The sequence below is a fragment of the Cottoperca gobio genome, chromosome 5, assembly GCF_900634415.1.
Source record: "Cottoperca gobio chromosome 5, fCotGob3.1, whole genome shotgun sequence".
In the NCBI taxonomy this organism is placed as follows: domain Eukaryota; kingdom Metazoa; phylum Chordata; class Actinopteri; order Perciformes; family Bovichtidae; genus Cottoperca; species Cottoperca gobio.
Genome location: NC_041359.1, coordinates 1,694,746 through 1,707,507, shown reverse-complemented (window position 1 = coordinate 1,707,507; position 12,762 = coordinate 1,694,746). Strand labels below are relative to the sequence as shown.

The following is a 12,762-nucleotide window of genomic DNA, read 5'->3' as shown; positions in this document are numbered from 1 at the left end:
CGGGGTCTCCTCCCAGCTGGACGTCCCTGGAACACCTCCCTAGGGAGGCGCCCAGGTGGCATCCTTACTAGATGCCCGAACCACCTCAACTGGCTCCTTTCAACGTAAAGGAGCAGCGGCTCTACTCCGAGTCTCTCACGGATGGCTGAGCTTCTCACCCTATCTCTAAGGGAGACGCCAGCCACCCGTCTGAGAAAACCCATTTCGGCCGCTTGTACCCGTGATCTCGTTCTTTCGGTCATGACCCAGCCTTCATGACCATAGGTGAGGGTAGGAACGAAGATCGACCGGTAGATTGAGAGCTTTGCCTTCTGGCTCAGCTCTCTTTTCGTCACAACGGTGCGGTAAAGTGACTGTAATACCGCCCCCGCTGCTCCGATTCTCCGGCCAATCTCTCGCTCCATTATCCCCTCACTCGCGAACAAGACCCCGAGGTACTTGAACTCCTTCACTTGGGGCAATGGCTCATTCCCTACCCGGAGTAGGCAATCCACCGGTTTCCTGCTGAGAGCCATGGCCTCAGATTTGGAGGTGCTGATCCTCATCCCAACCGCTTCACACTCGGCTGCGAACCGATCCAGTGACTGTTGAAGGTCACAGACCGATGATGCCATAAGGACCACATCATCTGCAAAGAGCAGCGATGAGATCCTCAGGTCACCGAACTGCAACCCCTCTCCTCCACGACTACGCCTCGATATCCTATCCATGAAAATCACGAACAGGATTGGTGATAAAGCGCAGCCCTGGCGGAGGCCAACATTCACGGGAAACGAGTCCGACTTACTGCCGAGTATCCGGACACAACTCTCGCTTTGGGCATACAGGGATTGGATGGCCCTCAAAAGTGACCCCCTCACCCCATACTCCCGAAGCACCTCCCACAGTATCACCCGGGGGACCCGGTCATACGCCTTCTCCAGATCCACAAAACACATGTAGACCGGATGGGCGTACTCCCAGGCCCCCTCCAGGATCCTTGCGAGAGTGAAGAATTGGTCCGTTGTTCCACGACCAGGACGGATTCCGCATTGTTCCTCTTCAATCAGAGGTTCGACTACCGGCCGAACCCTCCTTTCCAGTACCTTGGAGTAGACTTTACCAGGGAGGCTGAGAAGTGTGATACCCCTGTACTCTCTGGTCCCCCTTTTTAAATAGGGGAACCACCACCCCGGTCTGCCAACCCCTAGGCACTGTCCCAGACTTCCACGCAATGTTGACGAGGCGTGTCAACCAAGACAGCCCCTCAACACCCAAAGCCTTCAGCATTTCTGGACGGATCTCATCAACCCCTGCGGCTTTGCCACTGTGGAGTTGTTTGACTACCTCAGTGACTTCCATCAGGGAAATTGACGATGATCCCCCATCAGCTTCCAGCTCTGCCTCAACCATAGAGGGCGTGTTAGTCGGATTCAGGAGTTCCTCAAAGTGCTCCTTCCACCGGCCGATAACCTTCTCAGTTGAAGTCAGCAGGGTCCCACCCTTGCTGTACACAGCTTGGATGGTTCCTCACTTCCCCCTCCTGAGGTGCCGGATGGTTTTCCAGAAGCACCTTGGTGCCGACCGAAAGTCCTTCTCCATAGCTTCTCCGAACTTCTTCCACACCCGCTGCTTTGCCTCTGACACGGCAGAAGCTGCCGCCCTTCTAGTCCTTCGATACCCTGCAACTGTTTCCGGAGTCCTCCCGGATAACATAACCCGGAAGGACTCCTTCTTCAGTCGGACGGCTTCCCTGACCACCGGGGTCCACCACGGTGTTCGAGGGTTACCGCCCCTTGAGGCACCTAAGACCTTGAGACCACAGCTCATCACCGCAGCTTCAGCAATAGAACAATTTGAACATCGCCCACTCAGGTTCAATGCCCCCAACCTCCACAGGGATGGCTGAAAAGCTCAGCCGGAGGTGTGAGTTAAAGATCCCCAGGACAGGGGCTTCCTCCAGACGTTCCCAGTTCACCCGCACTACCCGTTTGGGTTTAACGGTCTGTCCAGAGTCTTCCCCCACCCCTTGATCCAACTCACCACCAGATGGTGATCAGTCGACAGCTCCGCCCCTCTCTTCACCCGAGTGTCCAAAACATGCGGCCTCAGGTCAGATGATACGATTACGAAATCGATCATTGACCTTTGGCCTAGGGTGCTCTGGTACCACGTGCACTTATGAGCATCCTTATGTTCGAACATGGTGTTTGTTATGGCCATTCCATGGCTAGCACAGAAGTCCAACAACAAACGACCGTTCGGGTTTAGATCAGGGAGGCCCTTCCTCCCAATCACACCTCTCCAGGTGTCTCCATCGTTTCCCACGTGTGCGTTGAAGTCTCCCAGCAAGACTACGGAGTCCCCTACTGGAGCCCCCTGCAGGGCTCCATTCAGGGTCTCCAAGAAGGCCGAATACTCAGAACTGCGGTTTGGGGCATAGGCACAAACAACAGTCAGAGTTTTCCCCCCCATAACCCAAAGGCGTAGGGAGGCGACCCTCTCGTCCACCGGGATAAACTCCAACGTAGCGGCGCTCAGCCGGGGGCTAGTGAGTATCCCCACCCCGGCCCGACGCCTCACACCTTGGGCAACTCCGGAGAAGAATAGAGTCCAACCCCTATCCAGGAGTACGGTTCCAGAGCCAAGACTGTGCGTGGAGGTAAGCCCCACCAGATCCAACTGGTAGCGATCCACCTCCCGCACTAGTTCCGGCTCCTTCCCCCACAGAGAGGTGACGTTTCACGTCCCCAGAGCCAGCCTCTGCTGCCCGGGTCTGGTCCGTCGAGGTCCCTGACCATCACTGCCACCCATGTGACAGTGCACCCGACCCCAGCGGTTTTTCCCATGAGTGGTGGGCCCACAGGATGGATGGATGGAAGGCACCACGTAGCTTCTTCGGGCTGTGCCCGACCGGGCTCCGTGGCAAACCCGGCCACCAGGCGCTCGCTGTCGGGCCCTCCCTCTGGGCCTGGCTCCAGACGGGGGCCCCGGGCTTCCTCCGGGCAGGGTCTCTCCTTTCCTTTCCCTTTCTTTCATGAAGTCGTTTTTGAACCATTCTTAGTCTGGCCCCTCACCTGAGACCAATTTGCCTTGGGAGACCCTACCAGGAGCACTAGGCTCCAGACAACACAGCTCTCAGGTTCATAGGGACACACAAACCTCTCCACCACTATAAGGTGATGGTTCCCAGAGAGGCCCTCTTCAATCTCCTATTTCTTTATTTTATAAATGTTAGAAACACATACACACACTGTATGACAATATCACATATCAGTGTTCTGTATCTATTTGTTCTAACACTTAATTGAAGATGTTCACACTGACTAAGACTCTTTTTTTTATGGCTGCACCACTTCACAACGAATTCTAGATACTTTGTGCATCACTTTGTTTCCTCAAAATCCAGACTTCAAAATGTAAGAGATGTTGACATATCAACATTCAGCCTGGTCATACAACATACAGAATATCTGTGTCACTGGAGACTACAATCAGCAGGACTATTGTGGTCGGATGTGTCCCTTCCTCTAAAGCTGGCCTCTCCTTAAATAGTTTATAAATCACAAGGGTTGCAGGAGAAATACCTGAGAATGAGGAGGAGATATGTGACACAATGCATTGGTAGAAAAGAACGTAATTTTGTATAATCCTTTTCTAATGAAATGTAACTATGAATTCCTAAAATGAAACTTAGTTGAACTCCTGGCTGGGTGATAAAATAACGTTGTAATGATACTTTGCACAGGCCACAGGTGTTTGTGTGTTTGGCAAGCACAAAGCATGCCAGCAGAATACTTTACAAGTGCTATCTACCTCCTTGACCCTACTCCGGAATATTTTGACGGTCCCCCACGAGTCTACCGTGATGGAAAAGTGAAAAAATGTGGTTTCCTATCTTAAATAAATGGTCACAGAGAAGAGAAGCTTTGATAGAAAGTAGTATGAAAAGCTGTTGAGAAGTCTGTGGGGACTGCAGAGTAACAGAGACGCCATTTCTTAAAAGACATGATGCTGCTGAATTTATGGAACCTTTTAAAAATGCTGTGGGCACCACAAGCACAATTCCATCCATCTCCATATATATATATATATATATATATATATATATATATATATATATGTATATCAAAACTTACAATGTAAAGACATGTTTATTTTGAACAATAACTCATTTGAGAAGAAAAAAAACAGTTATAGACTGTAGGGTACACACATTCAAAATCTTCTACAGGTGTTTGATCAAAAAGACAACTGAAGGCACACATGTGATGAATCATCTGCACACTGCTCTGATGGCTCCCTGCTATTTGAATTTAATGGAGCACCATTTCGATCCAACAGAGATCTTCATCAGGAATTGTCAAATCACCATCACAAAGCAGATCAAGCAACATAGGTACAGACACAAACACCTTCATCACTCAGGTGGCTGTGATCTGCATGATTGAGAGTCAATCTAATCTCAAACTGGACCAATCAGAGCAGAGCTGCACTACACCGTGTTCTCCCACATGGGGGACAAAGTATGCTTCCATCGGGCAAACACTTTAAAACATCAAGATAAATATTATACAGTCATGTATTTCAAATCAAATGTAAAGCATGAATAATGTAAATCATCCAGAGAAAATAATTAGCATAGAAACTAATATACATATATACTATATATACAAAATAGAAAGGTGTACATTTTTTATTTATTTTTATTCCAACTGTAACCACTTACAAGAAAAAGTTCAAGATCTAAATCTAAATTCATGCCCTCAGGTCCAGGAGTGTCAAACTCAATCACAGAGAGGGCCAAAACTAAGACTACGTCCAGGGCCAAACAAGGTCAACATTTATAGAGCAGGATAGACATAGTGGATGATATTCATATTGTCGTGGGCCGGATGTAATTGTACCGGCCTTGTGTTTGACATGTCTGCCTTAGGTGATACAGTGTTTATATAGAATGATTCTCTTCTCAGAAGGACGTTGTTGATGCCCCCTCCCCTTCTGGGTTTGTGCACAGCCACAGGTTTCTTTTGGTCATTGTTGCATATGCTACTTCTGTGCTCGGAAATACGGGTCTTAAGACAGAGTGTTGTTGTTTTTTGATATTGTGAGTAATGATAGCCTCAATGTTGAGTTGTTTTTCAGAAAGCAGATGCAGATGAGGACAGTTGCATTGTGAACACTTGTGTTTGGAGCACGTCTCTCAACAAGAGAATTCACTTTGACTGACATTCTAAAATCTCTTCTGGATCCAGGCTTCTTCATATTGCCTATCCCTAAATCTTCGTGGGATGGAAACTTTTGCTTTGCTATAATGTATTTTTGTTACCAATTTGTCTTGTTCTGATGATCAACATGTCCAGAATATTGATTTGAGAGGACAGTAAATAAAAGACATGTGACATTGTGGCATGAAGTTCCACATCGAGGTTAAACCAGTAACATTTTATTAACAGGGAAGTCAACCATTTAAAAAATAGTAATCATGTCAGCAGTGTATTTTGCAGTACAAATAATAAGTTTCTCTGTAAGAGAGCCCATACCAGCTATGATTGGTCTACCTGGTGGTTTTTCTAAATGGTTTTCTGAATTAAAAAAACACATTTACAACCCACTTGCCTGATGTGTGTCATTTCACATGCGTAGCACACACTGGACACAGTAATTATATCAAGGTATGATTGCTGTGATGTGCTGATCTGCGGCGCAAATGTAAGAATCTCAGCTTTCGACGCATTCATGTTGACAATAGGCCAGTGGTGTATCCCGATGTGTGTCAACCCACGATGCCAGCAGTGTGGGCTTACACACATTAAACAATGGCTCTGAGTATTTTCATGTATTTCATATAACAACACAGAAGGAGGGAGGGAGTGAGAAGGATGGGGACACATTCTGATTAGGGCCACACAATGTTTGTAGCGGCCCTGCACCATCTACACAGACTCCATCATTTGTTCTTTATTTTTGGTTGCCTTCACAGTGATACAAATGCATAATCACAGCAATCTTTATGTTACATTAAGTGGACACTTTTTCACCTTGCATTGCATTAATTGATGCCTTTGGTTTATGTAATAGGCCTAACAAATCATTACTAAACACAGTCTTTCCAGACTCCTTCTAGGACTAAATCTTCTGGACTAGTGAAACGGGGATGCTTTGTCTAATGTGAATCTATTTTGGAGTCATTAACATGAAGAAAAAGCTCGAGGATCCCCTGGGGAGCACACGTCTATTATTACCTATTATTATGGGACATGTGCATGCTATTATACTGAGCGACTATACGTTCTCTAGCCGGCGCTAGGATCCAGAGGAATGACCTCTCTCTCTCCATCCTTTCTCTCCCTCTCTCATTCGCTCTCTCTCTCCCCTCAAGACTGTTTTAAAGTCTCTGCCAGACTTGGTCTCACAAGCTATTTCCTGGATGGACGAGGAATGGAAAGCTTCCAGCGCCTCTCCACCACCAACACCGACACCGACTCTCTCCTCTCTGTGTATCCGACAAGCGCTGCCTCCACCGCCGCAGCCGCAAGAGCGACGACGCGCTGTGTGGACCGAAGCTGCTAGTCTCCCCTAACCCGCCTTTCCTTCGCTGCATAACACGCTCCTCCATAACCATCAGTATCCGAGTGTTATGATCATATCAGGAGATATTGGGGGGATTTCGGGACGAAAAGACTCTTTACTGGACCTCTAAACATCCACCGTGCCCTGTCTCCGTCTGCGCTCGTCCCCGGCGCTGCTTTTTACGCAGCGAAGGCGTCGCTGATTTGCCCGCAAAAGGGAGAAACTCAACAGTTGTTGCTGCTTATTGTTTGCATGTCGACGTGCACATTACTACCATGTGGAGGCTACTGCAATCGTGTTGTTGCTGCTGGTGGATTTTCTCTCTCATTTTGCCTGCCTTCGTGCTCCTCTGGGCCGAGTGTCATCCTGGTAAGTTTCATACCCCTACATGCCAAACACTGGGCTTTTTTGTTGCTCGTGTCTATGAAGGAATGTAGTTATCAGGACGAAATGCATCTATAATAGGCTGTTAGAATCAAGTCAAGTCCCTTCATTTGAAATCCTGTAACGGGTCACTGGCTGGGGATATTTCGTGCTTTTTGCTTTGACGCGCTTCGCCTCGACTAGAAACTGTCGGAGGCGCAAAAAGGCGAAGTGAAAGTAAAATGATTTGAATGGAGCTGAGTGACCTGTTTGAACCTCCTCTTATCCAAACCATAACCAACTCTATCACATGAGCGTATTTTCCTTCATTCTCCCATTCCACAGTTTTTTTATTTGTAACCTTTTTAAAGCAATCAAACTAGGAAAGATATGCAATGGAGTGGGATACATTTAAAGCACCAGTGGGCAGGGTAGGTTGGTAGTTTGGTCAGGGATATGGTTAAAAAAACAACAACGAGGAAGCTGTGATGTCCTGTCAGCCGGCGGCGCGTACGCCAGAGCCGTTATCTCTCTGCCTGAAGCAAGACAGCAGGGCTGTGAAGCCGCTTCACACACTAAGGCACACAACCCAAAAATTGCAGTTGAGGCTTATACCTTCGCTGAGAGGAAAGCAGACCTCATGTCTGTGTTTGGGATTGTCATGTAGACCCCTCAGAGGAGTTCCACAAACAATATAGTCTAGATACCCACATCATGGCTGTATAACAGTGACAGTGAAACAAAATGCTTACTTCCTCTAATTGGACTAATGTCCAGTTATTATATAATATAATTGAACTATTTCCCACAGTCATTTTGAGAAGGGAACCCTCTTCTAAATCAAAGACTCCTGGGCCCAGGACGCCAATCTGTAAAGGTTCTGAACCCCCAATGAGCCAATACCTGGAGAGGAACAAAACCTTTGCTGTTGCTTTTACTCTCAGACTGTAAGGAGGAGAAACATGTTGTATCAAATTGGAAAATAAATCCAACAAATCAAGTTTGACCTTGACCAGATTGTCCATATATTCCTCCAGCTGTGGAAGATCCAAGAAATGTCTTAGACACTTTCACAGGCTGTCCAAACCCACAAGAGCTTTTAAGGCTGGGTGGATAATGGTGCACATGAGAACATCGAAACTGCGGAATTAATCACGTAAATACATTCATATTATATACATTTGTGATCCTATTTTACAAAGGAACTCCATCTGTGAACATCTTTGTTGTGCATTATGAATACTATTACATAGTGTTTAATAGAGTTTGGACTATATGGGATTTTATATTTAAGGTTTACATCCCAATATTTCTAACTCTATAAATACCTCTATATATATATATATATATATATATATATATATATATATATATATATATATATATATATATATATATATATATATATATATATATATATATATAAATACCTTTATATATATATATATATCACAGGGCATCATTTTAGGCATGGCTAAAAGTGCTTACAGAATAAATCTACGCTCAAGAAAGAAATTATAATAATAATAATAATAATACATTGTATTTATAGAGCACTTTTAAAAGATACTCAAAGACGCTTAAGAAATAAAGAAAAAAAGAAAGAATAGAACCCTTTACATTGTAACAGAAAGTCCTTGTCCGAGTGTGGTGTCATGTCCTGAGTTTGATAGTATATTGATTATATTACCCAGCTTTACTCTCAAATTGGTGTGTAACAGCGGTGTGACAAAACCAGCTTCACTAATTCTTTCTTTAAAATAATCTAAGATGGGCATTAATGAACCCTCTATTGCATTGTGGACTATTATTGCCCCCAAAACCCCCGGTCTGGAGAGCCACTGTAATGTTAAACGCACTTTGTGTTGGAGCTGTCAGCTGTAGCTGTCTTTAGATATGAGGCGTTATCACAGAGCCGGTTAGTCGGACTGAATTAGCCTACTTTTCAGCTCGCCTAGATTAGCTCTTATATATCTTATGAGTTTTAAGAGATGTCATGAAACACACACACACACACGCGCACACACACACAAGCACACAGAAAGAGAGTCAGACAGCAAGAGTTAACGCTGCCCTGTTGAAAATGAACACAGTCACTGCTTTAACAAATCCATCCCAGTATTTATATACTGTTAGGATTGATGGTCGGACTTACATTTTTGAAATGTAGCTCTTGTTAGGCATTAAGGGCTTTTGTGTTGTGCCCCTTCATTCCCTCTATTTTTCATCTTACATTCCATCTGATCACTAATGTGGAGAGAAAAAAAGTGCCGAGTACTAAAAGAGAGAGCTGCTGTGAGAGATGGATGGAGGCAAAAGATAGACGGATGGAAAGATTAGTTTGTCCCACAGGTTGAGAATTTATTCATTTGTTCATGTTCATGGAAACATGAGGATTGTTTGTTCAGCTGAAAATGAAGCCAATTGTTTTTCACAGAGCAAATATCCAAGATGAATAAAACCAGATGGAATAATATATTTGAGTAATGATAGTATTAATTGAAACCAAGCCTTCAGCAGGTGAAACAGTCGTGTTTTAATGCAACACATCGAACAGATACATGTGATACTTTTAACATATTTAAAAAAACTGTTAAAAATATTACTTATATCTGTAGAGATAAAAAAAAAAATAAGTTAAAAATCCTAATAGACCATGTCAAAATGAGCTGCACGTCATGTTGTACTTTTGATAGTTAACAAATCAAACCAAAAATAAAAAAAACATATCTTTTTGGGTTGAGGAAAATCTATTTCAATGAAATATAAGCTATGGAAATATAGGAAATAGGAACATAGGAGAAGGACAGATGGACGCATATTCAGCTGCCAGTATGTGATGCTTTACCAACATGATGAATTTCTGGGGAAGATGGCATTGTCACCAAAGGGCGAATCGAATCCATGGCATTGGAATCCAAGGACGTGAAACATTGATAATCTCTCTCTCTCTCGCTCTCTCTTCTTGACCTCCTCCTTCACTTCTGTCTCTCACCTCGGCTCGACCGCACGTTGTCATGATACCGGCTGGTTCATGTTAACGGCTGGCAGATGATGTAGAAACAGAGATGAGTGTGCTTCTCTCCTATTATCCTCCGCAGGCTCTCAGCGCTGCTCTCCTTACCTCCAGCCCGCTCATCTTTTCTATTAATAAGGCTCTTATCCAGGAGATTGGTTTGGAAAAGCACAGGGAAAGGCAAGATCGGCTTTCCATAAAAAAAATCTGTCATCTGTAGGCCACATGCAGATGTGGTTCGCTTTGGTGGCTGCTGATGTATAATCAGCTATAACAAATAAAATAATAAAAAAGGCATCCAAAGATTTCATTTTTAGCATTTCTTATAAAGTGAACCTACTTTTCTGTGGACTGACTATAGTAGTGAAGTGGGAGAGGAAAGATCCCCTGTTTGTATAAAGATTCTGAAAAGTGTAGTGTTGGAAGATGGGCATTTTATGAAAATACATCCATACATCCAAAGAGAGACATTTTCTATGTTGATTCATTTTGTAGTTTTATTGCATCATAAATATTTTTCTCTCAAAACAAAACAAAAATAATTGCTCCCCAGCGGCAGACTTTTGCCATTTGGGTGCTGTTATTTTAACATGGTTACAACACAAATCAGCTTTTGTCAGGAAATAAGTGTCAGTTAGCCAAATAATAAAACAGATAATTACACCAGAACTCAGAACAAATAAATAGAAAATAATTTTCAGATTTATAAATAAGATCACATAAAATTACATTTAAGAATACAGGATATTTTAAGATGGAGATAGTTTAAATTGCGGTGCATGGTGTGTTTTGTTGGGCCCTGGTTGACTGAATGTCTTTAGTATAAGGAGCAATGATAGACAGATTCTGATCAGATTCAGATTAGTCGTTGCTGATACTGAAGCTTTTTGTTCGGTTGTGTTAAAGTACAGTGTGTCTGTTAAAGCACATCTCTCATTGTCCCCATGTATGTTGTTTCCTGCTCCTAAAAGTCTGCATGTCATCTCTTAAATTGCATACTATTGTATTTTTATTTTAAGAATTGAACTTAAAGTCTAGTTTGTTAATTTGACCAACTTGAGTGAAAGGTGGTCCCGATTCTCACTCCCTTTAAGATTTACATACCATACGCATTGCAAAAAGCTCAAGGAAATGCAAATAGGAGTCGCCTGAGAAAGACGACAGTGATTTATCTAACTTCATGTATATGCAGTTTTGTATTTTCCTGCTGATTTAAAAAGCACACGGCTCATCTTTGAAGCAGCTCCCTGTGATTTCCTCAGCGGGGAGGCTGCAATTACGGCCTCTGCTCCAACCTGTAGTGTTGGGCGAGCATGGGTAAGCGATTCATCCTCTGAGCTTTCGAAGAGTAGAGCGCATTGTTTACTCAGGAGTCCACCTTAATAATGTCATACCTCGCTGCAAAGCAGCTACCGCAATGATTCAGCCAAGTGCCGTAAGAAATACAGGAAGCTTGTGCCGCGCTGTCATGTCTGTACAAGTGACCTGACTGCTGCCAACACGCCCCCAGTCGCCCACATAATGGCCGGTTTTGCAGCCATGCAAACATCTGTTTTTTTTGGGATGGAAAGCACTGAACATCACCGCGGGGTGTCCGCTAGCTGACACAGAGCATCACTTTTCCTTTTCCGTCTGCGGCGTGCGGTGTCAGCGTTGAGGCATCACGCCCCTGTCACTGCGCTGCACTTCAGCCCTGGGTTAACCAAACACACAAGAGAGAGGGAAAAAGAATGAAAAGGGAGGAGACAGGGAAAGAAAGAGATGTCTGGCCTTCAATCTGTCGCTCTCTGCTCCAAAAATGAATGGGCCCTGTCGCTGATTGCTAGGAGGAAAAACAGAACAGTCATTGTAATCTCACAACAAGCGCCTGAGCTAGCACATCTTTTAACCCCCACAAACACACAACTCTCCTTCCATCTATCTCTGTCTCTTTCCTCCCCTATTTTTAATTCACCCTCCTTTCCCTCTGCTGTTTGAGTGTGTATGCACATACACATGCAGCCTTTCTGCTTCTTTGAAAGGCAGGAAGAAATGAGACAAGTGGGTTTGTTAACCATTCTAAGCAGGCCTCCGTGTCACAAACCTTTTCTCTGAGCCTTTTTGTCGCAGCGATACGGGGAGAAGGTTGACATTTAGGGAAGGGATTGGATATGCTTCGTGGCCCTCGGTTGCCAACATAATCATCATCATCATCTCAGTGCTCACCGAGCTATTATCTGGCCTCCACTGTGGCCAGAAAAACGCTTGCACGTCGGCTCACGGGTCACTTTATCAGTCAGCGAGGGGCCTGTCAACACCATCCCGGCTTTCCTTAATAGATTGATTAAAAGATACTGCATCATGTTTGTGTATGTGTGTGTGTGTGTGTGTGTGTGTGTGTATATGTAAGGTGCAGCGGGGGTGGGAGGGGGTTCGTCAGGCAGTTACCCATGTAGGATGCTGCTTTGGTAGCTGTCTCCATCATTAGGAGGTAGCTGCCTGAGAGTGCGAGAGAGATCTGGAAGCACATAAATGGAGAAAAGCAAAGCATCCCTTCGATTGTGCTATTGATTTTTAGTGGGAAATGATGCTGCTTTGTTGCACAAAGGGGGGAAACTAAAGATAAATAGGTCTGATAATGATAACAATAGTAATGATGATATTAAGTGCAGAGGCGCTAATGATATCTCAAGAATGCGATGAGTGGAGCCGAGCATGGAGCATCGTCTTATTTTGTTTTTCGATCAGCGTCTCTGCTCAGCTGAGCGTGCCTGTTAGGTTTTTAATTTGTTTCTCATCATATTTCTTTTATAAATTCATATGTTTGTGGCCCCACGGTGCAGCTTGAAAAA

General features: G+C 44.4%; 1 protein-coding gene across 2 annotated transcripts in view; it reads left to right on the top strand.

The window, feature by feature from the left end:
* Nucleotides 1-6,413: 6,413 nt before the first annotated feature.
* The window catches only part of LOC115008088 (receptor-type tyrosine-protein phosphatase gamma-like), a 377,770-nt gene continuing 371,421 nt past the window's right edge, over nt 6,414-12,762 (top strand). For both annotated transcript variants that reach the window (XM_029431375.1, XM_029431374.1), the window contains exon 1: nt 6,414-6,921. In XM_029431375.1, coding sequence (XP_029287235.1) covers nt 6,828-6,921 — 94 coding nt within the window. In that variant the 5' untranslated portion in view covers nt 6,414-6,827. The remainder of the gene's footprint in view (nt 6,922-12,762) is intronic.